A 24,755-nucleotide genomic window follows, 5' to 3' on the forward strand; every position below is an offset into this window, starting at 1 on the left:
GATGACCAATTACTTGAGTTCTTTGTATATTTTGGAGATCAGCCTTCTTTCCTATGTGGGGTTGGTGAAGATCTTTTCCCATTCTGTAGGTTGCCATTTTGTCTTGTTGACTGTGTCCTTTGCTTTACAGAAGCTTCTCAGTTTCACGAGGTTCCATTTATTAATTGTTCTCTCAGAGTCTGTGCTGCTGGGATTCTATTTAGGAAGTGGTCTCCAGTGCCAATGCATTCAAGTGTACTTCCCACTTTCTCTTCTATGAGGTTCAGTATGGTTGGTTTTATGTTGAGGTCTTTGATCCATTTGGACTTGAGTTTTGTGCATGATGATAGATATGGGTCTATTTTAATTCTTCTACATGTTGATATCCAGTTATGCCAGCACCATTTGTTGAATGTGCTTTCTTTTTTCCATTTTATATTTTTTGCTTCTTTATCAAAAATCAGGTGTTCATAGGTGTGTGGATTGATATCTGGGTCTTCAATTTGTTTCCATTGGTCCTCCTGTCTGTTCTTATGCCAGTGCCAGACTGTTTTTATTACTGTAGCTTTGTAGTAGAGTTTGAAGTCAGGGATTGTGATGCCTCCAGAAGTTCTTTTATTGTACAGGATTGTTTTGGCTATCCTGGGTTTTTTGTTTTTCCATATGAAGTTAAGTACTGGTTTTTTTTTTTTTTTTTGAGGTCTGTGAAGAATTTTTCTGGGATATTGATGGGCATTGCATTGAATCTGTAGATTGCTTTTGGCAAGATTGCCATTTTTACTATGTTAATTCTACCTACCCAAGAGCATGGGTGATCTTTCCACTTTCTGGTATCTTCTTCAATTCTTTCTTCAAAGATTTAAAGTTCTTGTCATATAGGTCTTCTACTTGTTTGATTAGAGTTACTCTGAGATATTTTATGCTATTTGTGGCTATTGTGAAGGGTGATTTTTCTCTGATTTTCTTTCCCAGCCCTTTTATCATCTGTGTACAGGAGGGTCACTGATATTTTTTAGTTAATCTTTTATCCTGATATATTACTGAAAGTGTTTATGATTTGTAGAAGTTCCTTGGTAGAACTTTTGGGGTCGCTTATGTAAACTGTCATATCATCAGCAAATAGTGAGAGTTTGACTTTTTCTTTTTCTGATTTGTATCCCTTTTATCTCCTTTTGGTGTTTTATTGCTCTAGCTAGAACCTCAAGAACTATATTGAATAGATATGGAGGACAACGTTGTCTTGTTCCTGATTTTAGTGGGATCTCTTTGAGTTTCTTTCCATTTAGTTTGATGTTGGCTTACTGTATATTGCCTTTATTATGTTTAGGTATGTTCCTTGTATCCCTATTCTCTCCAGGACCTTTATCATGAAGGGATGTTGTATTTTGTCAAAGGCTTTTTCAACACTTAATGAGATGATCATGTGGTTTATTTTTTTTTCAGTTTGTTTATATAGTGGATTACATTGACATATTTTTGTATGTTGAACCATCCCTGCATCTCTGGGATGAAGCTCAGTTGATCATAGTGGATGATTTTTCTGATGTGTTCTTGGATTTGGTTTGCCAGTATTTTATTGAGTATTTTTGGATCAATGTTCATGAGTGAGATTGGTCTGTAATTCTCTTTCTTAGTAATGTCTTTCTGTGGTTTGGGTGTCAGGGTAATTGTAGCCTCATAAAAAGAGTTTGGCAATGTTTTTTTTGTTTCTATTATGTAGAACAGTTTGAGGAGTATTGGTATTAGTTCTTCTTTGAAAATCTTGTAGAATTCTGAGCTGAAACCATCTGGCCCTGGACTTTTTTGGGTTGGGAGACTTTTGATGACTGTTCTATTTCTTTAGCAGTTATAGATCTATTCAATTTGCTTATCTGGTCTTTATTTAATTTTGATAAGTGATATTTATCCAGAAAATTGTCCTTCTCCTTTAAGTTTTCCAAATTTGTGGAGTACAGGTTTTTGAAATATGACCTAATAATTCTCTAGATTTCCTCCGTGTCTGTTGTTATGCCCCCCTTTCCGTTTTTGACTTTGTTATTTTGAATGTTTTCTCTCTGCCTTTTGATTAGTTTGGATAAAGGTTTGTCTATTTGTTGAATTTCTTGAAGAACAAATTCTTTGTTTCAATTCTTTGTTTTGTTTTCTTTGTTTCTATTTTGTTGTTTCAGCTTGCAATTTGATTATTTCCTACCATCTAGTCCTTCTGGGTGAGTTTGCTTCTTTTTGTTCCAAAGTTTTCAGTTGTTCTGTTAATTCACTAGTGTGGGATTCTTCCAGCTTCTTCATGTAGGCATTTAGTGCTATGAAGCTTTTTAACACTGCTTTCATTGTGTCCCATAAATTTGGGTATGTTGTGTGGTCATTTTCATTGAATTTTAGGAAGTCTTTAATTTCTTCCTTTATTTCTTCCTGGATTCATTGGTGATTCAGGTGAGCATTGTTTAATTTCCATGTGTTTGTGGGCTTTCTGGAATTAGTGTTGCTGCTGTAGTCTAATTTTAAGTCATGGTGATCTGATAAGATATATGTGGTTATTTTTTTTTTTTGTATCTGTTGAGGTTTTCTTTGTTACCTAGTATGTGGTCAATTTTTGAGAAGGTTCCATGAGGTGCTGAGAAGAAGGTATATTCTTTTATGTTTGAATGGAATATTCTTTGATATCTGTTAAGTCCATTTGAGTCATAACATTGGTTAGTTTCCCTATTTCTCTGCTAATTTTCTGTTTGACAGGCCTGTTCAGTGGTGAGAGTGGGGTGTTGAAGTCTCTCACTATTAGTGTGTGGGGTTTAATGTATGATTTAAGCTTAAGTGATAGAGGAGGGTTATCTGTCTATTGTGTTATTTTCATTGGTCAATAAAGAGACTGCCTTGGCCCTTTGATAGGACAGAAAATTAGGTAGGCGAAGTAAACAGAACAGAATGCTGGGAAGAGGGCAATGGGGCAGACGCCATGGAGCCAGCCACCAGGTCAGACATGCTGAATCTTTCCCGGTAAGCCACACCTTGTGGTGCTGTACAGATTATTAGAAATGGGTTAATCAAGATGTGAGAGTTAGCCAGTAACTAACTCTCTAGAGATAATGGGCCAGGCAGTATTTAAATGAATGCAGCTTATGTGTTATTATTTCTGGGGCTAAGCTAGCCGTGCGGGAGCTGGGCAGGATGAAAAGCAGGCCTGCCTGCAGCTCCTCACTACACTTAAGAAGTGTTTTTTTTTTTTTTTTACATATGAGGGTGCCCTTGTATTCGGGGCATAGATGTTCAGTATTGAGATTTCCTCTTGATGGATTTTTCCTGTGACTAATATGAAATGTTCTCTTTGTCTCTTTTGATTGATTTTAACTTGAAGCCTATTTTGTTATATATTAGGATAGCTATATCAGCTTGTTTCTTACGTCCATTTGATTGTAAAAAAAATTCCCAACCCTTTAATGTGAGGCAATATCTGTCTTTGAGGTTGAGGTGTGTTTCTTATACGCAACAGAAGAATGGATTCTGTTTTTGTATCCAATCTGTTAGCCTGTGTCTTTTTATAGGTGAGTTGAGTCTGTTTATATTAAGGGATATTAATGACCAGTGATTGGTAGCTTCATTTTTAGGTTTCATTGTTGCTGATGTTATTGTGTGTGTTTTTCCCTTCTTTGGGATTTGCTGCTGTGAGATCATTTATTGTCTGTGGTTTTGTGGATGTGGCTCACTTCCTTGGGTTGGAGTTTCCCTTCTAGTACTTTATTACGAGCTGGGTTTGTGGCTAGGTATTGGTTAAATCTAGTTCTGTCATGATATATCTTGTTTTGTCCATCTATGGTAATTGAAAATTTTGCTGGGTATGGTAGTCTATACTGGCATCTGTGATCTCTTAATGTCTTGCTTGGCTTTCATTGTCTCCAATGAAAAGTCAAATGTAATTCTGATAGGTCTGCCTTTATATGTTAGTTGGCCTTTTTCCTTTGCAGCTCTTAATATTCTTTCTTTACTCTATATGTTTAGTGTTTTGGTTATTATGTGGCAAGGGGACTTTTTTGATCAAATCTATTTGGTGTTCTGTAAGCTTCTTGTATATATATATATATATATATATATATATATATATATATATATATATATATATATCTTTAGGTTGGGAAAGTTTTCTCCTATGATTTTGTTGAATATATTTTCTGTGCTTTTGAGTTGGACTTTTTTTTTTTGGTTTTTTGAGACAGGGTTTCTCTGTAGCTTTGGAGCCTGTCCTGGAACTCACTCACAGAGATCCACCTGCCTCTGCCTCCCAGTGCTGGGATTAAAGGTGTGCGCCACCAGTTGGACTTCTTCTTCTTCTTCTTCTTCTTCTTCTTCTTCTTCTTCTTCTTCTTCTTCTTCTTCTTCTTCTTCTTCTTCTTTCCCTATTATTCTTAAGTTTTGTCTTTTTATGGTGTCCCATATATCCTGGATATTTTGTGCTAAGCTTTTGTTAGATTTAATGTTTTCTTTGACTGATGAGTTTATTTCCTCTATTGTATCTTCAGTGCTTGAGATTTTCTCTTCCACCTCCTGTATTCTGTTGTTTATGCTGCATTTGTGGTTCCTGAGTGTTTTCTCATAATTTCCATTTCTATAATTCCCTTGGCTTGTGTTTTCTTTATGTCTCTATTTCAGTTTTCAAGTGTTGAATCATTTCTTTCATCTGTTTAATTACTTTTTCTTGGTTTTCTTTAAGGAATTTGTTGATTTCTTCCAATTTTTTTTTGTCTTTTCTTCCATTTCTTTGAGGGAATTTTTTGTTTCTTCTTTAAGGATCTCAAACATTCTCCTAAAGTAATTTTTTAAGTCATTTTCTTCTGCTTCATCTATATTTGGTTGTTCAAGTCTAGCTGTTGTACAGCCACTAGCCACTATTGGTGTTGTGTTGCTCTTTGTGGTGTTGAGTGTGTTCTTGCCTTGTCTAGCCATCTTTTCCTTTGATTGGTGTAGTTGAGGCTGATATCTCTGGTGATCAGTCTTCCAGGTGCCAGTGGATCCAAGGCTCAGATGGTTGCTCCTCATAGTGCAGTCAGGGCCGTGTTGCAGTTACCCTGGAGGTCACTCGGTGTTCCTGGAGGTCACTCCGCACTCCCAGGAGTGGTTCTGCAATCCCAGGGGTCATTTGGGCCTGTTCCCATGAAGGTTACTCTCTTGGGGCTACTTCTGCTGAGGTTGCTGTCTTGGGCCTGCTCTGGTGGAGTCACTAGCTCCTTCAGAGGTCGTTGATTCACACCTGGGTCCCGCTTAGGTCTCTGGCCCGGGTTTGTTCCCTCAGAAGTGGCGCCCTTGTACCTGCTCCTATGGACGGAGTTGCCTTGGGCCTGCTCCTGATGCTGTGGAGATCGCTGCCTCGGGCCTACTCCATCAGAGGTAGCCGGCTCAGGCCTGTTCTCACAGATGTCCCTGGCTTGGGCCTGGTCCTGCAGTGATCTCGGGCCTGCTCTGGCAGAGGTCAGTGGCTCAGGCCTGTTCTTGTAAATGTCCCTGGCTTGGGCCTGCCTAAGCGGAGGTCCCTGCTTCCTCCTGGTCCCACAGAGGTCTCTGGCTCAGGCCTGCTCCATCAGAGGTGGCTCCCTTAGACCTGCTCCTGTGAAGGAGGCTGCCTTGGGCCTGCTCCAGCTGAGGTCGCTGACTCAGACCTGTTCTCACAGATGTCCCTGGATCCCCGATTATCTTTTAAATAATGTAAAAAGCCGAGGAAGCATATAACATTCCTAGTTTCATTATGGAAAGTGAATTTGTGCTCATAGAGAACGTCTGTGTGGTCCCATCGGTAATCTGTTTCACTACTGCAAGTCCCCAGAGCTCCTGTACATCTCCTGTTGCCAGCTGGTATTCCTCCCCCTTTCTCCCCCGCCCCCACCTCTTTATGTCTCTCCTGTACCTGTCCTATTTGTCAGCTGCTCTTCCTCCCGACTCTATGTCTTTCCTTTATTTGATTTTTCCTTCTTTAAGACAGGGTCTCATGGTGTTCGGATTGGTCCTGACACTATGGCTGAAGATGCTCTTGAACTTTGTAAGCCCCCTGCCTCTGCCCAAATGACTGCCTTGCTTCCTTCCACACCTTTTTAATTTTTCAGTGACATCTTACTGTGCTGCCTAAGATGGTTTTGGATTTCTGGGTCCAAGCGATCCACCTCCTTCGGCCACCCCACTAATGAGGAGTACAGAAGTGCGGCCCTGGGCTTGGTTTAGTTCATCATCCATGGCCTGCTTTCAGCTCCATTGCAGCCACACGGGATTGCACTTGGCAGTTGGAGATAATCTTAGACTCAACTTTTTAGGATGCATAATTTGAATTGTGACCTTTTCTTATTGTTAAGTAATTAGCTACCATGTACTGTCAACCATGTAGTAACATGTATGTGATTTGTTTGTTAGTGGACAGTTACAATGCATTTGAAAGGAAAGGCTTTAAACCGGTTTTTATTAACTAATGTTTAGCTTTTAATTAGCTAATGGTGCTTAGTGGTGCAGAAGACCCTTAAAATTCTCTGATTAAAAAAAGGAGTGGGGGGGCTCTGGAGTCAAAACTTTGGGTCAAATGAGCATTTTAAGAAGTATTTCACATTGTTGGTTGGGAACGTAGCTCAGTACCCTGTCTGGTGCTATTGGGACTTGACCTGACTGAGGAGGCAGCAAGGGTATACAGAAAAGCTGGGGCCAGGGGCCTGTGCTGTCGCTGATGGAGAGCACCTATTACGCTCAACAACCCAGAACCTCATCAAGGTTATTCTGTATGGCACAGGGGAGGAGTTAGCTAGTCTCTGTTGGAGGTCTCTGTAGGTAGAGCAGTCTCAAGCTGTAAACATCCCTGAGGAGGGAAATCTGTACTCGCTAGTTTTGCTAATTTCCCCTGGTCCTGAGGCTCTGACCCTTGACCTGGCCATGCCCGTGTCAGCAATGCACACTCACTTGGAACTTCATCCACTCATTGAGCATCCGCTCAGGCGCCTCGCCTGCTCAGTAGATAGTGCTTCCATGTGATCATGAGGACCAGAGTTCGATCCCCAGCAGCCATGTGAAAAGCCAGGCAGGGTAGCATTGTTCACAAAACCAACACTAGGGTGGTGGAGATAGGCTGGTCAGTTTGGTGAACCCAGATCCCTGTGAGAGACTGTCTCCAGAAACAAAGTGGATGGTTTTGGAGGAGCAAAACCCGAGGTTGACCTGGCCTCACAGACCCACATATATGCATATACACTATAAAATATGCTAGATATATGAGGCAATGCATTGCTGAATCATCAAAATATATGGAATTTTTATTTTTTTAATTTAAAAAGAACTACTATGCAGTACTTTTCATTGCCCCAGAGATACATGCTTTCCATTGACAAAGCAACACATCTGAGAAGTCCTATAGTGAAGAGATCCAATTCCATCTTTCAGTTATGTGCATATGTGTGGGTAGGTACACAGGAGTTCAGGCGTCCTGGGAGCACTGGAACGGGAGCTACAGACGGTCATGAGTCACCGTATGGATGCTGGGAGTCAAATCTCCGCAAGGGCAATACATGCTCTTAACTGCGGAGCCATCCCTCTGACCCCAGTAATCAGTATATTTAAATCATTAAATATTTGAACTACATATACTGTGTGTGCATAAATAAGAATGTATAATTTGCGGCGAAACACTGCCTAAGGGAATCTTAGATGACAGTCTTCTGGTCCAGCGTCTTACTCCGTCCCATTGTAATCTGCTCTCGGCTTCGCTTTTCATCTGTCTGGTTTTCTCCACTCTCCTATGTCTCTTCTATGACACTGTCTACTTGGTGGCCCCCCAGTACTTCCCAACACTTGCCACTTCGTCTCTTCTCACCATCTCTTTTTCTCTTTTGGAGTTGTTCCTGTATTTATGGTTCTAATGAACTTACTTACCCAGTTACTCTACTTTGACTTAGAATTTATTTTGTCTGCAATGTTGCTTAGAACTAATAATCCATAAATATAACCAGATGGCAGTGGCACAGGCCTTCATCCTAGCACTGGGAGGCAGAGGCAGGGGGATCTCTGTGAGTTCGAGCACAGCCTGGTCTATAAAGCAAGGGCTACACAGAGATACCCTGTTTCAAAAAATTAAAAGAAAAAAACAAAGTGTCTCTAAGTTTGACCTCACTGCTTTCCTTTTAAAAACTTTATCTATTAATGGTTTTTCGTTTTGTTTTTTTTTTTTTAGGGGAACACTGTTTAATCTCTTAGTAATTTTAATTAGTGAGCCTAAGGTTCCAAAGTCTTGCTCCCCGTCTGACACCCAGCCACAATCTGACTCAACTTCAGCCGAAATGTCTTTTGATGCTCAGGTGAGATGAGATTTTGGGGGTCGACTGAATGTAACTGCAGGGGCTGTAGTTCCTTACATATTGGCATGGAACACGATGCTGTAGAATACAGAAATATGCATATTAAAGAGGACATGCTTTGTCAGTAACTAAAATCTTTGCTATTTGACCAATATTAGTGTATCTATTTTGTCTTTTTAGGTGTATAAGCTAAGGAAAATAATACTATTTTAAAATGCCATGCATCTGCCCAAATGTCTCTGTATATTATTCAAATATCTGTAATTCCATAGTAGAAATTTGACCAAAAAACAAATAAACAAAACTCCTAAAGAATGTCTTCCAAATTTTAAAATCTACTTGGACTGTATTTTCTCCTAACAAGTGACTTGTGCTCAAATAGTGCGCACGCAGTAAGAGCACCTCTTTTCTACCATTTTACATTAGAAATACCAAACTGTATAGAAAGTGTATTTCCAAGAGAACATATCAGCTCACAATCAACTTATTTTAAGCCAAGTCAGATTGTTTTTTTTTTAAGGGTGGGATATGGTTTGACGGTTCTGATGCACACAGCTGGAGCTGTGCTAGAAGGTGTGTCCTCTCAGCGTGCATTCCAAAGACTAAACAAAGCACATTTACACAATTTCCACAAATTCACAAACATTCACCATCAGAATAGTTGATGAACTGTGAGTGGGACAGGTGTCGCTGAGGCGTGCCGTGCCTGCATGGAGACACCTGATACACACCTTGAGATGGCCGAGCGAATGAGTAGATTGGAGACTCGCTGAGAAGCGAGATGCGCACAGGTAGAGCTACTACATACGTGGTATGGTACCGTGTGTAGTGGCTTCTTACATACCACACATACATGGGGTGGTAACACATCCCTGGAAATCCAGCACTTGAGGGGTAAAGGCAGAACTGAGGGCTGCAGATCAGCCTTGTACTATACAGTGAGACCTTTCAGAGAAAGGGGAGGAAGGGAGGAGGGGAGGTGCAGCCTAGCTGAGGGATGACAGAAGTCAGCAGGAAGCCCTGGAACAGAGACGACAGTTCAACAGTCAGAGTGCTTGCTGCTCCTGGAGTGGGGCCAAGTTCAATTCTAAGCACCCACATGGCCGCTCTCAACCATGTGTAACTCTAGTCCTAGGGGGTCTGGTGCCCTCTTCTGGCTGTGTGGGCACATATATACATGCAGGCAAAACATTCACACACATGAAATATATTTATGTCTATTAATATATTTGTATAAAATATGAATATATTTATACACATATAAAAATGTGTGTGTGTGCGTGTGTGTGTGTGTGTGTGTGTGCGTTTGTGTGTGTGGCTTTTTGAGACAGGATTTTTCTGTGTAATAACCCTTGCTGTTCTGGAGCTCTATCTGTAGACCAGTCTGGTCTTGAACTCACAGAAATCCGCCTCCTTCTACCTCCCAATTGCTGGCACCACCAGATGGCTTAATAACAAAAGAAGAGGGAAACCTTCCCTGAGCCCTAGAAGAGACTAGCCCTCTTCAGAGCTGTCTAAACTTCATATGTTTTTCTTTTGGACCTTTGGCTCAGTTATAAACTATGTGTTAACTCACTAATTGCTAGCTCGATGCCTGTTTCTTAAGAAGACTGTATTCCCCAAGAGAGGCAGCGACTCTCCAGCGTCTAGCACAGTACCTGATGCATAGTTGCTGAATAAATACACAAAGAGGAAGGGAGACGTCAAATCATGAAAAGGATAGATTCCAGAATACTTTAGGAATTTGAGCTGACTCTTGACATAAAGTGTGGGGACTAGAAGACAGCTTTTAGAATCTGTCCTAAGAGTCAGACATGCGTGACAGCAAGAGGTCCAGCTTCAAGGGGGAAAACACTGAGCTTGTTAATCTGGATTACTAATAGTATTACCCCACGAGAACATCTAGTGGGCAAGATGGATGGGCATAGGTGTCGTGTCTGCAGAACCTTAGATCTTCTGCACAGGGCAGTCAGGGTGGCCATCAGAAGACAATGCAGATTTTGGTCACCAGATGTAAAAAGAAGGGAGACAGTAGACTAGAGTTCATCCTGCACACTGTACGAGGACAGAGTCGAGGCCTGCAGCATGTCCACAGGCAGTTCTCATGCCCAGAGTGACTTATGGACCCTCTCAGCTGCCTGGAGATCTTGTGGACAGAGTTCTCTGAGCCCCATATTTTCCCATTCCCTAGAAGGAACAGAAGTTCAAACTGGGCCCAAGCCTAAATCCCTTAGAAAACCTTCCGCATCAAGCCTAAGGAGCATGTTCACGCCCTGAAAGGAAGTAAGGTTGTTGATCTGACTGCTAATGTGGACCCCGTGTGCAGGGTTTTCGTGGCTTTATCTGGGCCTTCCTGTGTTCCGCAATCCACCTGTGGGTCGTTGTTAAACGTGTTGTCTCTTTACACGAATGGCTTTGGTTTTGGTCATGCTGGGAGTGAACACATGAGGAAAGCATTCTATCACTAAGCTACTAACTTTTCATTTTGAGACAGGGTCTCACTAAGTTGCCCAAATAGGCCTTGAACTTGTGACCTCTGTGCCTCGGCTCTTTCGTGTCTGGAATAATATGCCTGAGTTAGCCAGCCCAGTCTGAAAGCCACCTTTCTGGGAATGGCTAACCCAGTGGAATGGAAAGTGGACATCACAAATACAAATTTAAATCAGAAATCCTTTTCAAGGATCTAAAGGGAAATGACTTTTCTGGCTCAGCCTATAGCAGCGCACTCATGACTGGCTCAGCCTATAGCAGCACACTGATGGCTGGCTCAGCCTATAGCAGCACACTGATGGCTGGCTCAGCCTATAGCAGTGCACTGATGGCTGGCTCAGCCTATAGCAGCGCACTGATGGCTGGCTCAGCCTATAGCAGCACACTGATGGCTGGCTCAGCCTATAGCAGTGCACTGATGGTTATTGAAACTTCTAGTTACAGAAACTCACCCTGGAGTATACAGATACAGCTACAGCCCTGCTCTATGAGATTCTTCTTGTCTTTCAGCAGGTATAGCATGTATTTTTATTTTAATTCTAACTTGATTATATTATAACGTTTAACGGGGTAACATTTTGGGGGATGATCTCTAAAACTGGTTGGCCTCAGTGATGCCACCCTTCGCTCTTCAGTGCTATTCCAGGTGATTTTACAGTAACTGATTTGAAAGATTTGATTGATTAGGGTACAAACATATTTGGGAGTGAGAATTCTTTAGCTATGATTTAGATGTCATGACTGTAACTTGTTTCCTTGAGTCTCTAGGGAAATCTTGGATTGGGATCCACAAAGTTTGCTATTACCTGGATGATGTCTTTTCTACAGAGCTGTCCTCCCACAGTGAGTATTGAATAGAAAAAGGTCCGACTTATCGGATGCTTTGTGCTTCATTAATTAAACACAGGTATTGTCCTGTGATTTACTTGAGTCTACAGAGCAGAAGCAAGAGATAAACTTGATGATTTTATTATTTAATGAAAAGAAAATGTTTTTACATTTGAATTAAATATATTAGAGGTATTAAATTATGGCTAAAGCTTAGCTTTATTCTTATTAAAACAAAAAACCCAAAACTTTGAAGGTATGTATAATAAATGAAATGTTAGAATTTAAGTGACAAGGTTGACGTTTGCCATAAGTAGAAACACGAGCAGAACACTTGGAATTTGCTGTGTGCTCTCTACCCCTGCAGCCTGGTCCCAACTCTGATCTCTTTTAAGATTCCACGCATGTCCAAATGGTCCATGTCTGTCATTTTACTAGATTGCAGCCAGAGGGAGCTATTTAGCACCAAAAAATGTGATTGCCATGCCTTTAGCTAGACAATCTCTCAACAGCTTTTCCCTTTGCCAACCTCCTTCCCAGGCTTGCATGGTGGGCATCTTAGAGTTTTGCTGCCTCAACTGGTCCTTCCTTCATCCTGCCATGGCATCTCTCAACTCAAGGGCCAACCCTCCTCCCCTACTGGCTCCGTCACAGAATCTTTCCCTCTGTGTTGGTCTTTGTTGTAACAGAGTGGGTAATTTATAAAGGGCAGAGGTTCATTGGCTCATGGTTTTGGAGGCTGGCTGGTTCAAGATGGAAGAACCATATCTCAAGAGGATCTTGCTGTGTCTCTCCATGTCTGAAAACCGAAGGGAAAGAGGGTATCCGTGGAGTGTGAGGCAAAGTCATTTCGGTATTTTTGAGAAGGTGTCTTGCTATGCTGCTGAGGCTAGCCTCCAATTCACCATCCTCCTGCCTCCATCTGGTTGGCTTTTGGTTTTGCTGAAGTCACTTTTATACCAACCTCTTGAAACAACACATTCTCCCCTGGCTGTCCATGTGCACAGCTGCATTGTTACATTCTCGAGGGTAAGAGCCCGTGATCAAACAATGGCTTACAAAGCCTCACCTGCTAGCAGCTTCCCTTTGGGAATTAATTTTCTAACACATGAGAACACGAGCTGTAGCACCTGGGTCTGAAGTCCTCTCCCCCTCCCCTCTCCCCTCCCCCTCCCCCCTCCCCCCTCTCCCCTCTCCCCTCTCCTTCCCACCTGGTTAGCCCCCACTCATCTGTGAGTCCTCAGTTCCAATTCCTGGAGCAGGAAGGCAGATGATGGTTCTCCCACCTGCTAACTGGGTCAGATCCCAGATACAGTCACGGTAGACGCCGTAGCCTGTGTCTCCGCCCCTGGAGCCTCACTGTGGTGGTCTGCATTGGCTTCTGCTGTCGCCTGGCTCTGTCCTATGGCAGCTGTCAGTCTTCCAGCACGCTTTCCACTAGGCACAAGGTAGGCGTGGGCGTCGCTCTTCACTCGATTACTTTGGCCTGAGTCACTTCTGGGCAGAAGTTTTAAGAGCTTGTCCAGCCTGCTTCTCTGGCTCACTTTTACTTCTGGAATGCTGAGTGCTCCCCTGGTGCTCCCGAGTGATGGGGAGCAGGGCACCCTACCGACCTGTAAGGGCTGTGTGGTGTGAACAAACTACAGAGCTTTTCTGTTCCACATCGAGCGCTGGTCATCCGAGGTTTGTTATCGATGTAGTCTGTCATGACTGAGACAATGACTTTCTCCACGGGACCAGAGGACAGCGATATGTCTATAGAGTGCTAGATGCTCTACAAAATATCGCATGAACTAATTTTTGTAAAGCCTTCATCTTCCATCTCTCCCCACTTTCCCAAGCTCAGTTTCCCTGTACTCATTCATGCATTCAACTAACCAACGTATGGTTTTCTGGAAATCTCTTCAAAAGGCAGCGCTTGGGGCTGGTGAGATGGCTCAGTGGGTAGAGGTGATTGCTGACAAGCCTAAGAAACTGAGTTTGTGCCCTGATCCCAGTGTGGTAGGAGAAGAGAACAGCTTCCATGCATCGTCTTCTGAGTTCCACACATGTGTAGTGGCCTACACACCCACATGCACATGTGTGCATGTCACATATACAAATCACACACACACAGCGAGAGGGGTACTTGTCATGAAGACTGTTTTGTCTTTCCACACGTGAGCGTATGCCTGTTGACCCATTCCCAGCTGTGAACTACTTTTCCAGAGCCGGTCCTAAAGAACCCGTATTCTCTTGTCGGATCCCTATGGCACGTTTATGCAAAGCTGGCCAGGGCTGCAGTGTACAATAGAATGGCCTACTGGCCAAAATGATGAAGACCACAATGTTGGCTCCTTCAGCAGTGCACAGGGCTCAGCGGGGCTCAGATCCACTCAAGGAGCACCATAGTTTTTACTTATTCATATTTGTATGTGCGATCTGAAAGACCCCTACTTATCTTATGCAGTGGTCATAGGCTCTATATCTGACTGAGGTCCTAATGGTCTCAAACAGTGGGGAAGTCCCTCACTCGGTCTTTAAAGGAACTGAGTCAAGTACGAGGAAGCCAGTGTGACGTGAAGCCTGACAGGATGAAGGGTGCCCAGAGGCCAGGGGACATGGACACGTGAAAGGTATTAAGCCAGCTCTCAACAGTAGGACAAATGGAGACCACCTGAGAAACTAGCAATAAAGGAAACTCTTGAGGGGGTGGGGTTATCGGATGTACCTACTTGTTCAGCCAGCCCTGATTATCTTAGCTAATAAAACCAAGGTGCTGTGAATCGAGGAGATGGCTCAGCGGGTAATGAGCACTTGCCGCCAACCTGAGTTGAATTCCCAAGACTCATGTGTAGAAAGAGAGAACTGACTTAAGCGAGCTGTCAGGCAGCTTCTGATGCACACCTTGGCAAGCATGCATAACATGCCACCCCCAAATAATCAAAAAATGTAATTTAAAAATTAAAACAAAAATATCAAAATGCTAAAGAAATTAAGAGTAGTCACTGGTCGGTCCGTGGTTTGGTACTGAGTAGCACTGCAGTGGGAACTAGCCCAGAAGCCTGGGAGGAAGGGTGGCAAACTAACAGCTGAAGTGGGACGCGTGTGGATGGCACCCTGCCCACGCGCAACTGCCTTCTCCTCATCTAGATGGCTTTTGTGGCCAGTATTGTGAAGCGGGTGGTGAGCGGGCTTTCAGCCTCGCTCCAGCTGCTGAGTCCCTGCCAAGCGGTTCTGTTGTACCAGCAATTTTACATCCTCAAGAGCTGCCTGCAGTACAGCAAGACTCTCGCCGAGTGCATCAGGAACGACCACAGCGAAGAGTTCAGGTAAGGAAAAGAGAGCACGGCCAAACCAAAGTGCTCCTGGCTCCTTTTCACGGACACTTACGACAGGACCTGATCGTTAGGTAAACGGTGATGGAAAATTCCACTTCTGTTTTTAGCAATCCTTTATTTGGCCACAGGTAAGGTGAAATTGTGCACAGGTCTAAGAATGCCATCTGAGGAGTGTCCCCAGCCCAGAAACTACTTGCCACTCCTCGCCTTGCTGTGTGGTGCGGCCTGCATTGCAGAGTATAACTTGTTTGGGGGTAACAAACCCTAGAGAAAGGGGATGATAAATTATGAACTGGAAGTTCAAGTCTGCTGCTGCATGCACGTTGGGGGTGACCAGTCAGTAGAGGGGGACAGTAAACAAACACTGGGGAGTCGGTTGTTGATGTGTTTCATTTACTCTGTATTATCCCCAGTAACAAAACAGTAAGCAGGAGTAGCCAGGTTTGGTCTGTCCATCAGCAGCCTGCTCTGCGGTCCCTCGGAGGTTCCACTTCTTCTCTATGGCTAGCAAGGCCAGGTGCACTCGGCACTGCACCCCGATCTAACATGTATTCAAGAAAACTAAGGTAGTTTTTGCCATAAATGAGAAGGATGCAGCCAGCGTGGCTTCACCCTTGGTTCAGAGGGAGACATCAAAAGATGTGGAGGCATACATTATGGCTTTATATTGACCTCAAAAGGGGTAAAGTCAGCCCTCTGTGTAGACTCTGTGTTTCCTGCATGTGGCATTACACCAGAAGGTCCACTCTGGATACCATAAAAGGATATATTTGGCTCCAAGCTTATCCCACAGTCGGTCCCAGCACCCTCCCTCTCCTGGTTCCTAACTTCTTTTTCCTTCTCATTAGGAAAAACTGACATAGCGTGAAATTTACCCCTTTAGAGCATATAATTTGGCCGCTTTGAATACGTTTCACAATATTTTGCAACCATCATCACTGAACTGCCGAACATTGTCATTATCTGAAAGTACCCGTTAAACGGACACATCCCATCCCCATCTCCCCGCTGGCAACCGCTCACCTACACGATCTCCCTGACAGCCTTTGGTCTCAGATCTTTCAGCCATCATATTTCCAAGGTTTGTTCATGTTGCAGCATGAATGAAAACTCCCCACCCCAACTTGTTTGTCCATTTGGAGACACGGTCTTGTGGTGTAGCCCAGGCCAGTCTGGAACTCACTATGTAGCTTAAGTTGGCTTTGAACTCATTGCAGGCTTCTTGCTCTAACTTGAGTGCTGTAATCATAGGCATGTGTCGTCATGCCCAGCCTAAGTATAGAAGCCGTAGTTATAAACTTGAAAAACTGGCAAAAATGGTGTCATACTCCTGGATAGCAATAGCTGACTGGAGCTCCCAGCAGGCCCTGTCAGGAGGATTGTGCACCCTTTGGCTACCATCCCCCTCCCCTGCTTACTCCTCCCACCCCACTACTTACATTTCTCATGGACATTCAGTTTTGTAGTTTCTGTTTTAATCTAGTGGTTTTTCCATTTACTTTGCATTACAATTATCTGGGTAGTTATGAATAACATCAGCCCAGCTGTGGCCCTGTTTTGGTTCACCTGGAAGCATGGTCTGGGCAGTGACAGTTTTTAAAGCTCCCCCAGGTGATTCTGTTATTCACTGGGGGCTGAGAACCATTTGATGCCACCCAAGGAGATGGCTGAAGGCTGTCTATATTCTTATGTAGAAGCGTGTGCTTGTAGAGGATGCAGGAGATAAGCCCTGCTCTTTCCCCTTGACTGGTCCTGTTGGGTTGTCTTGGCTTGGCCTCTGTGCCCTACTCTTTTCTGTGCACTGTCCGAAGAATCCAGCATCAGAATCCTCATACAGTAGTGAGGACAGTCCTGTTCTGTCCTGTCCTGTCCTTATCTTTCCTGGTCACTGCCTACATGGCGGATGCATTATGAGTTCCTTTCTCAAGTAAAGTACCCATGCTTACTGAAATGCACACACCTGAGATCTTCTAAGCCCTGAGTCAGGAGGTTGGAAGTCTGACACGCTGAGTCTCATGGCTCAGACTCCCCACCCCCACCCCCAACCTTGTGCAGTGAGTGTGAACACACTGGATGGACCGATGTGAAAATCCTCATTGTTACAGATGTTTTGTTCCTCTGTGGTTGCAGGTACTTCATTCACATGCCAGCCTTGGAAAAGAGACTCCCTGTATGGTACCCTATTACGGAGCCTACCACTCAACTCTGCCATGAAATTCTACAGTTGATTGAACAGAAACAATATGCAAAATTTTAGAGGAGATAAAGTATAAAGTGTTCATTGAAGTCAATCTTTATGAGAAACAGCCTTTCAATATCTCGCTCTCCCCGGGTCTTGTAAAGATTTTAGTTAAATGTCCATTAACCCCTCTTTAGGAGGTCTTACTTTCTAAGTAACCATGACTAGGCTGAGAGCATGCAGCTCCGTGGTAGCATCCTCCTCTCCTAGCATCTGTGGAGATGTGGGGTCAGCACAGGGAAATGAAACAAAAAACTAAGCACTACAACACTGTCTAAATCTTTATGTAGAGTGGTGTGCTTCTCCACAATGAAAGGTTTCTTACAGACATGAACCAATACAGGGCACAGAAACAGAGAGTGTGCATAATAAGGGTGCTTGGTAGAAGCCACCAGAACACCCACAGCAAGATGGTTGTGGGGAGTACAAACCACATAGTGAGCCCAATAGAGAAGTGCCCCGCAATGGCACAACGCCTTCTCCTCCAACTGGAAATGTTCTTATGGCAAAAGTATCCAGGCGGCAATGGGCAGGAGAGCAGCCACGGGCACACAAAAGACAAGGGGAACCCGGCCCAACTTCCTGTGGCCTATCCTGCTTCTTGCCTGGGGGCAGTCTCAGCCGTCATGTCGGGCCCTGTGGAAGGGAAGCTACTCTTGAACTTTACAACTCTCGCAACCACTTATGAAACCCCTCGGCCTCGGCCGCACTGTGTGGCCATACATTAACTGCGTCCCAAATGCTCCCTGTGCGCTGTTGTGTTTGCACGTCTAAGAACACCAGAGCTGGGCTTTCTGTTCAGCAGGTGACGGCTTGAGGAAAGTCTCCCTCCAAAGAAAGCGCACTTCGGGCTGCTCTGCCTGCAGTGGGCCGTGGAACCACAGCTGGGGACCCTGTTGAGGAGACTTAGGATCTCATCATTAATTTGTCCAGCAATATCTAAATAAATTGTTTTACAGTGAGCATTTTTATATTATAACATTTGTATGACTTTTAATTGATGGTCTAAGACATTTCTTAGATTTAATACTTCTACAGTTTTGTAAACATTCTATGGAAACATAGACTTATTCTATCTGCCAATGTGAGGGCACTTGCCTGATGTGTGGGAGGCCCTGGGTTCAATGAGCAGCCCTACAGAAAAAAAATTGTCTTCTAATTATGAGACTTTGTGTTAAAAATGTACATGCAGAGACACTTTGAGCTTCCCAAATTGCTCCGCTGAGAGGCTGTAGGTGGGTGAGGAGGGAACCTTCTTACTTGTTCCCTCCCTTCGATGTAACAAGGCTGTGTGCCCCTGCTCCCCGCGGTGGCAGCCTCCTCCTCACTTGGCTCCGCTCCCCACAGGTCGTCCTTGCAGCTCCAGTAATGACTTAATTTGCCAGCATCGCAGGTTCCCATCATTCACAAGCTCTTACGTGCTTGTTCTATCGCCAGCACAATATTTAATACATAGAGGCAGAACCATTGTAAGACTTTTCGGAAACACACAAAGGCAGTGCTGAGTTTTCAACTTGCAAAATCCTGGTATACTGTTCTGTTCAAAATAATGTTTTGACACATTGATAAAAATATTCTTGTTTGCAGATTATTTATAATAAACTGTAAGTTTTATTTGTTTGTGTGAGATTTAGTTTTTTATTTTGACTTTTTAAAAGTCTTAGGTATTGTACTTTTGCAAAAAAATAAAGTAAGAAATGGAACCTTCATTCAGGAATCTTATTATAGTTTGAAAAGAGAGAGAAAGATGCCATGTGACAGAGCTCACGTGGAGGGGTTTTTATTGGGAGAAAGCGAATGGAAAAATGGAGGATGGGGGGTATCAGCCTCTGGGGCCAGGAGCAGCAGAAGAGAAGAGAGAGAGAGAAATTAACGGGAGGCGGGCAAAGTTCACCTTTTAGAAAAGGGAACCCAGCGAATGTGTACCTGGTGCTCTTAGTGCCTGCACCTGAGGACGAATCCTGTCGGGATCGCAAGGGCAGGCCAGTGCAGATGCCCGAACACCAGCAAGGCCCATGCCTAGTTCTGACCCCCATAACTACTATTTGACTTCAGCCTGCAGGCCCTCTTCCTCGGCCTTGTCTGGTCCTTACTGTTCCTCTGCTGTGTAGCAGGATGAGGTTGAATGGTCTCCAGTTGCTCGCTAATGTTCTCCGCCTGTAAACAACACTTCTGTTCGTTTATTCAAGCAGGGTCCCACACAGCCAGGCAGGCCTTGAGCGCTCACTGTGGCCACGGATGACTTTGTACTCCTGATCCTCCTGCCTCCATCTCCTAAGAGCTGGCATCGCAAGTGTGCAGCCACACCTGCCTCTGAACACAACACTGTTTTATTTTTATGTGGGTGTTTGTAGAGACCGGAAGAGGGGAGCTTTGGATCCCTTGAGCTGGGGTCACAGAGAGTTGTAAGCTGCCTGGTGTGAGCGCTGGAAACTGAACTCTAGTTCTCTGGAAGAACAGCAAGTGCTTTTAACCGCGGAGCCATCCCTGGCTCATTTATTACATCATTTGTAAATGATGCGGTGTGATTCTCCATCCAATCAAACCGTGTAAATGATGCGGTGTGATTCTCCATCCAATCAAACCGTGTAAATGATGCGGTGTGATTCTCCATCCAATGATGCGGTGTGATTCTCCATCCAATCAAACCGTGTAAATGATGCGGTGTGATTCTCCATCCAATCAAACCGTGCACTCCTGTGTTTCTGTATGTGTCTTGGATCTGAAGTGTTTGTTTCTTGTGGCAAAGGCGACTTGAGTCCTTGGCTAAAAATTGGGGTAGCATAACTTGTGGGGGAGTCCAGCTGCTCTGAACAGAACTGTCTACCTACTCACCTGATGAAAGGTCTTAGTAGGTTAAACTCGTTCAGAGACTCTATATAATTAATTCTAAAACAACACGAAACCCTTTAGAGAGTTTTTGTAAGTGTGAGTGTTCATTCAAGTGTCCATTTCCGTGGTTAGTTTGTATGAAACTGAAGCACACGGCCTTGCCATTTCGAGGTCCAAAATTGTTGAGAGCTTCAATCCCATCTAGTTCCAAGAAGTAGAAAACCCTAAAAGATGGAGGTTATTATATTAATGAAAATGCTAACTTGCTTAGGGTCTTTGTGTTTAAATGTATATAATTTATTCTAATTTTCCAGGTTGTATAGCACTTGCAACAGCTTATTCTCACACAGGTTTGGATAAACCATGAATCAAATCGTGAAGCTCAATTACAAATTGTTGAGCAGGCATAGCATACTTTATCCAAAAATAAAAATCTTTCCTCTACCAGTATTTCCCCCTCTCCCATTCTCCTCACTCTTCGGAAGTTCCTGAGAAATGTTTTCCTTAATGCAATCCAGCTGCAGCTGCAGCAACAGTTAGAATAGTTCCTTCAGAACACATTCCTGACCTGCTGACATCTCAATTGGGGTCACCACTCTCATTTGTACCAGTTTACATCCAATTTTTAATATATATAATTTATTTTTATTTCATGTGCATTGGTGTTTTCCTTGCATGCACGTCTGTGTGAGGGTGTCAGATCTTGGAGTTACACACAGTTGTGAGATGCCCTGTGGATCCTGGGAATTGAACCCAGGTCCTCTGGAAGAGCAATCAGTGCTCTTAACCACTGAGCCATCTCTCCAGCCCCAACCAGCTTACATTCTTAAGCCCTGGAATCTACTCTCTGGAGTGGAAGTGGAGTCAGCTGACCAGCAAGGAATCAGTAAAATTTCTGATTAAAAACTCATATGTTAGTTTCTACTGCTCAAGAATAAATCAAAGTCCCTGCATGGCCTTCACTGCCTTTGGAAGCCTGGTCAGCTGACTGCCTCTGACTACCCACATCATTCTCCCTTCCTGTTCCCGTCTTTTCTGGTCCTTCAGATGAACACTCCAAGCTCTTTGCAACCCTGGGAATCTGTGCTAACAAACTTGTCCCTTGGCCTTCAAATGCCACTTCAAAAAGTGCTTACTCTGAAGTGCCTCCCACCCACTACATTGCGTTTCAACATAGTTTATCACTTTGTCTGTTCTTTACAATATAAGAATTTAAACTCCACGAGGGTCAGACTCTCCTTCACTCTTTCATATATTCCCAATGCCTACAATATTGCCTGGCTTGCCGTGCCTTCCCTGCGTAGAATGAATGAAATAAGAAAACACTAATTAGACAGAAGATTAATTAATGGCCCAACATTTCATTATAGTTGGTTTCTAAGATCAATGTAATATATGTAATATATAATCAATGACCAAAATAATGTCACCAGTCTCTACAGTTACTCGCTGCTCCCTGCTCCAAGAGTTGGAGCTTGGGGCTGGGGAGATGGCTCAGTGGGTTAAGTGTTTGCTGCACAAGCATAAGGACCTGAGTTCAAATCTCCGTCACCCATATAAAAAAACAGGTTCCAGACATATGCACAACCATGCTGGCTTTTTATATGGGTGATGGAGGATTTCTGGGGCTTTCTCCAGATTCAGTGAAAGACCGTGTCTCAAGGGAATAAGGTCAAGGGTAATGAAGCAGAATACCTGACATCCTCCTTAGGTCTCCATTCATGCTCATGGGTGAGTGTGCCTGTATATATATGTGCACACTACACAATACACCACACACATGCACACCAACACCAAAAGAAAGGGAAAAAAGAGTTGGACCCTATGTATTTCTTTGGGATGGACCTGTGATATTTTGACTAAGATTACTTGGAGAAGTGATGTTTATGATTGCAGAGTCTAGGGGTTTTTTGTTTGTTTTGTTTTTTAATGTGCCTCTCTGTTTATGTCTGTGCATACAAACACAGTACTTGAGGAGGATAGAAGGGGCTGCTGGATGCCCCTGGAGATGCACGTGGTTGTGAGCCACCATGCGGGTGCTGAGAATTGAACTTGAGTCCTCTGCGAGAGCAGCTGGTGCTCCTAACCCCTGAGCCATCTCTACAGCCCCCCTCCCCCAACTAGTTTTTAATGTCTCTCGGATGCTGCCTCTGCCTTTTAGAGTCTGAGTCACCAAGCAATGGAAGATGGCACCATGGACAGACGAGATCAGCAACAGTACTGTGCCAGCTACCACACTTGTGATGACCTCAAAAGAGACCTGGAGACTGTCCAGCCAGTTCATAGAATTCTGAGACACAGCAAAGTGTGGTTTTAAGCCTGTAAGTGCTTTATTACATAGCAATAGACAAAACAGTTATGAACAACTTCATCTGTTGCTCCTCAGAAGTAAACCGTCTAGCAATGTTATAGTAATTCCAAATTAAACAATTCACCACCACCGGGCCACACTAACCAACCCAAGGGCTTCAGCTGGCCACATGCTCCCCCACATGCTCCCCCACATGCTCCCCCACATGTTCCCCCAGCCTCTTCCTAAGTCACTAACATCACAAGATCTCCTTTTACTGTTTGGAGTAGTTTTAATAACATCTTACATGGCTTTAAAATCCATTATCCCTTGATTTTTAAAGATGTTTAGACACTGAAATCAGTGTCATAACTGCCCCTTAATAAAGAGGGGCCCCAGAAACCACATTATGAATGATAGCTGACCACATTAGCAGCCAATGTCCACCAGGTCAACTCAATTGCCTCTTCACTAGAAGCTTCACATTCCAGTTTCTAGAAGGCACTTGTGGGAAAGTGTTACAAAGCTGGGGACAGGTGTCACTGGGTGTACAGTTCACCTGTACTGTACTGCCTGAACAGGGACGGTTCATGAGTCGGGCAAGGGGCTGGAGATTGAAACACACACACACACACACAGAGACACAGGTCATCCTTGAAACAAGAATGCCCCTTTTATTGTGTCCCAGGGCAGCTTATGTAGGAGTCTCCTTAACTAACGGCCACGCCCCAGCTCTTGGGATTTTTCAGCTGCAAGGCCACCAGAAACCACTACCCTGCCATCAGGAACTCATGAGGGTCTCATGCCCAGAGCAGCTGCAAACACAGGGAAATGAGCTGTTTACTCTGGCAGGCAAGGGGTCACAAAAAATTCAGGGTCTGAAGGTCTGCAGTTCCCTAAAGTTGGGTGTTTATTGGCTATAGGTCTGGGAACTTCCTGGTGTGAGGAAACTTTGCATTGAAAGATTTTCCTTCCCCTTCCCCACCTCTGGTCTCTCTTTCCTCTCTTGTTGCTTATAGGAAATTGTGTTTGATTATGGAAAGGTCAGGGGACAATGGGTGATTAAGAGAAAAGAAGGCATGGCTTGCTTAATGACTGCCCAAGATTCTGGAAAAGGCAGAGGGCCTCTTGGCTTCCTCCACCTCCACCCCCACCCCCTGCCTCCATTCTTTCTACTTCTGGGGTGATGAGGGCAGATTCACCTTGGTGGTAGCAGTGACTGCAGATGTGGTCATTATTGCTAGCAAGGAGAGCAGCGGAAGAGGGCGGTGTAAAGCAAGTGATATGGTATTGCTGTCAAACCTATCTCAAGGGCTGGGAACATAGCTTCAGTGGTTGACTACTAGCCTGGCAAGCCCAAGGCCTTGGGTTTGATCCCCGGTCCTGAAAATAGCCTTAAGAACAGTAACATTTGAGTACTGCATAATGGGTTTTAATGGGCTGCAATATCTGCCACTGCTTATGTTTCTGCAGGGAATCTCGCTGCCCTCTATAGTGCTGACCTGCAAACACACTTGACAATGATACTATTATTTGTAGTGAGAGAGAGCTTGTTTGTTCCCGGCTACTCAGCCCCAAAATAACCACACACAAACTGTATTCATTAAATCACTGCTTGGTCTATTAGCTCTAGCTTCTTATTGGCTAACTCTTGCATCTAATTTAACCCATTTCTCTTAATCTGTGTATTGCCACATGGCTGTGGCTTACCGGCAAGGTTCCCTCTGGTGTTTGTCTCTGGCTGGGAGGCTACATGACTTCTGACTCCATCTTCTTTCTCCCAGCATTCAGTTTAGTTTTCCTCACCTAGCTCTCTTCTGCCCTGCTATAGGCTCAAAGCAGTTTCTTTATTCATTAACCAATAAAAGCAACACATAGACAGAAGGACCTCTCACGTCAGTTATTGTTACGGGTTTCTGCCAGGAAAGACTGCTCAGACACACGTTTAAGTCAATAGAAAGTCATTATTACCCAGCTGCACACTACACTGGTGTTCCGGATCCCAGTGCAGCCCTGAGTCTTTCTCAGGGCAAGCTTTTAAGTATAAAAACTGTATTCTAAACTGTCACACTTCAGTTAGCAAGAGCAGTTAGCCAGAGTGGAACTTCAGAAGCCAACAAGCAAGGTTAATACATTTAGGGACTTTCCCAGAACCATGGACTTTGATGGATTAGACTTTTGTTCTTGTTTTGGCAGGCAGTGCTGTCTACCTGCTGAGTTTTATGGTCTGAAAGGTAACTCCATCAAGGAGTCATTTGTGTCTAAGGTTTTGGGACTTACAAAAGGAACTTGGCATTTTGCTTCCATTAGCAGCTGTAGCCAGCAGAGGGCACAGGTGGGTTAGGAAGAAAAAGAAATCAGGGCAAAATTATGGTCTAACAATAGAGCAATGTTGACTGAGGTTTCTGTCCCACCAGGTGCCACATCCATTTTAGTCCTAAATAAACACACAGAGGCCTACATTAATTATA

General features: G+C 43.9%; 1 protein-coding gene across 2 annotated transcripts in view; it reads left to right on the forward strand.

The window, feature by feature from the left end:
- The window catches only part of C26H12orf56 (chromosome 26 C12orf56 homolog), a 63,462-nt gene extending 44,686 nt beyond the window's left edge, over positions 1-18,776 (forward strand). Inside the window, exons 9-13 of one of the 2 annotated variants that reach the window (XM_048418797.3) lie at positions 8,162-8,285; positions 11,214-11,288; positions 11,544-11,618; positions 14,736-14,914; positions 17,054-18,776. In XM_048418797.3, coding sequence (XP_048274754.2) covers positions 8,162-8,285; positions 11,214-11,288; positions 11,544-11,618; positions 14,736-14,914; positions 17,054-17,180 — 580 coding nt within the window. In that variant the 3' untranslated portion in view covers positions 17,181-18,776. The remainder of the gene's footprint in view (positions 1-8,161; positions 8,286-11,213; positions 11,289-11,543; positions 11,619-14,735; positions 14,915-17,053) is intronic. The other variant, XM_085683134.2, reaches the window with a different exon arrangement.
- Positions 18,777-24,755: the final 5,979 nt, after the last annotated feature.

The sequence above is a fragment of the Myodes glareolus genome, chromosome 26, assembly GCF_982192425.1.
Source record: "Myodes glareolus chromosome 26, mMyoGla1.1, whole genome shotgun sequence".
In the NCBI taxonomy this organism is placed as follows: domain Eukaryota; kingdom Metazoa; phylum Chordata; class Mammalia; order Rodentia; family Cricetidae; genus Myodes; species Myodes glareolus.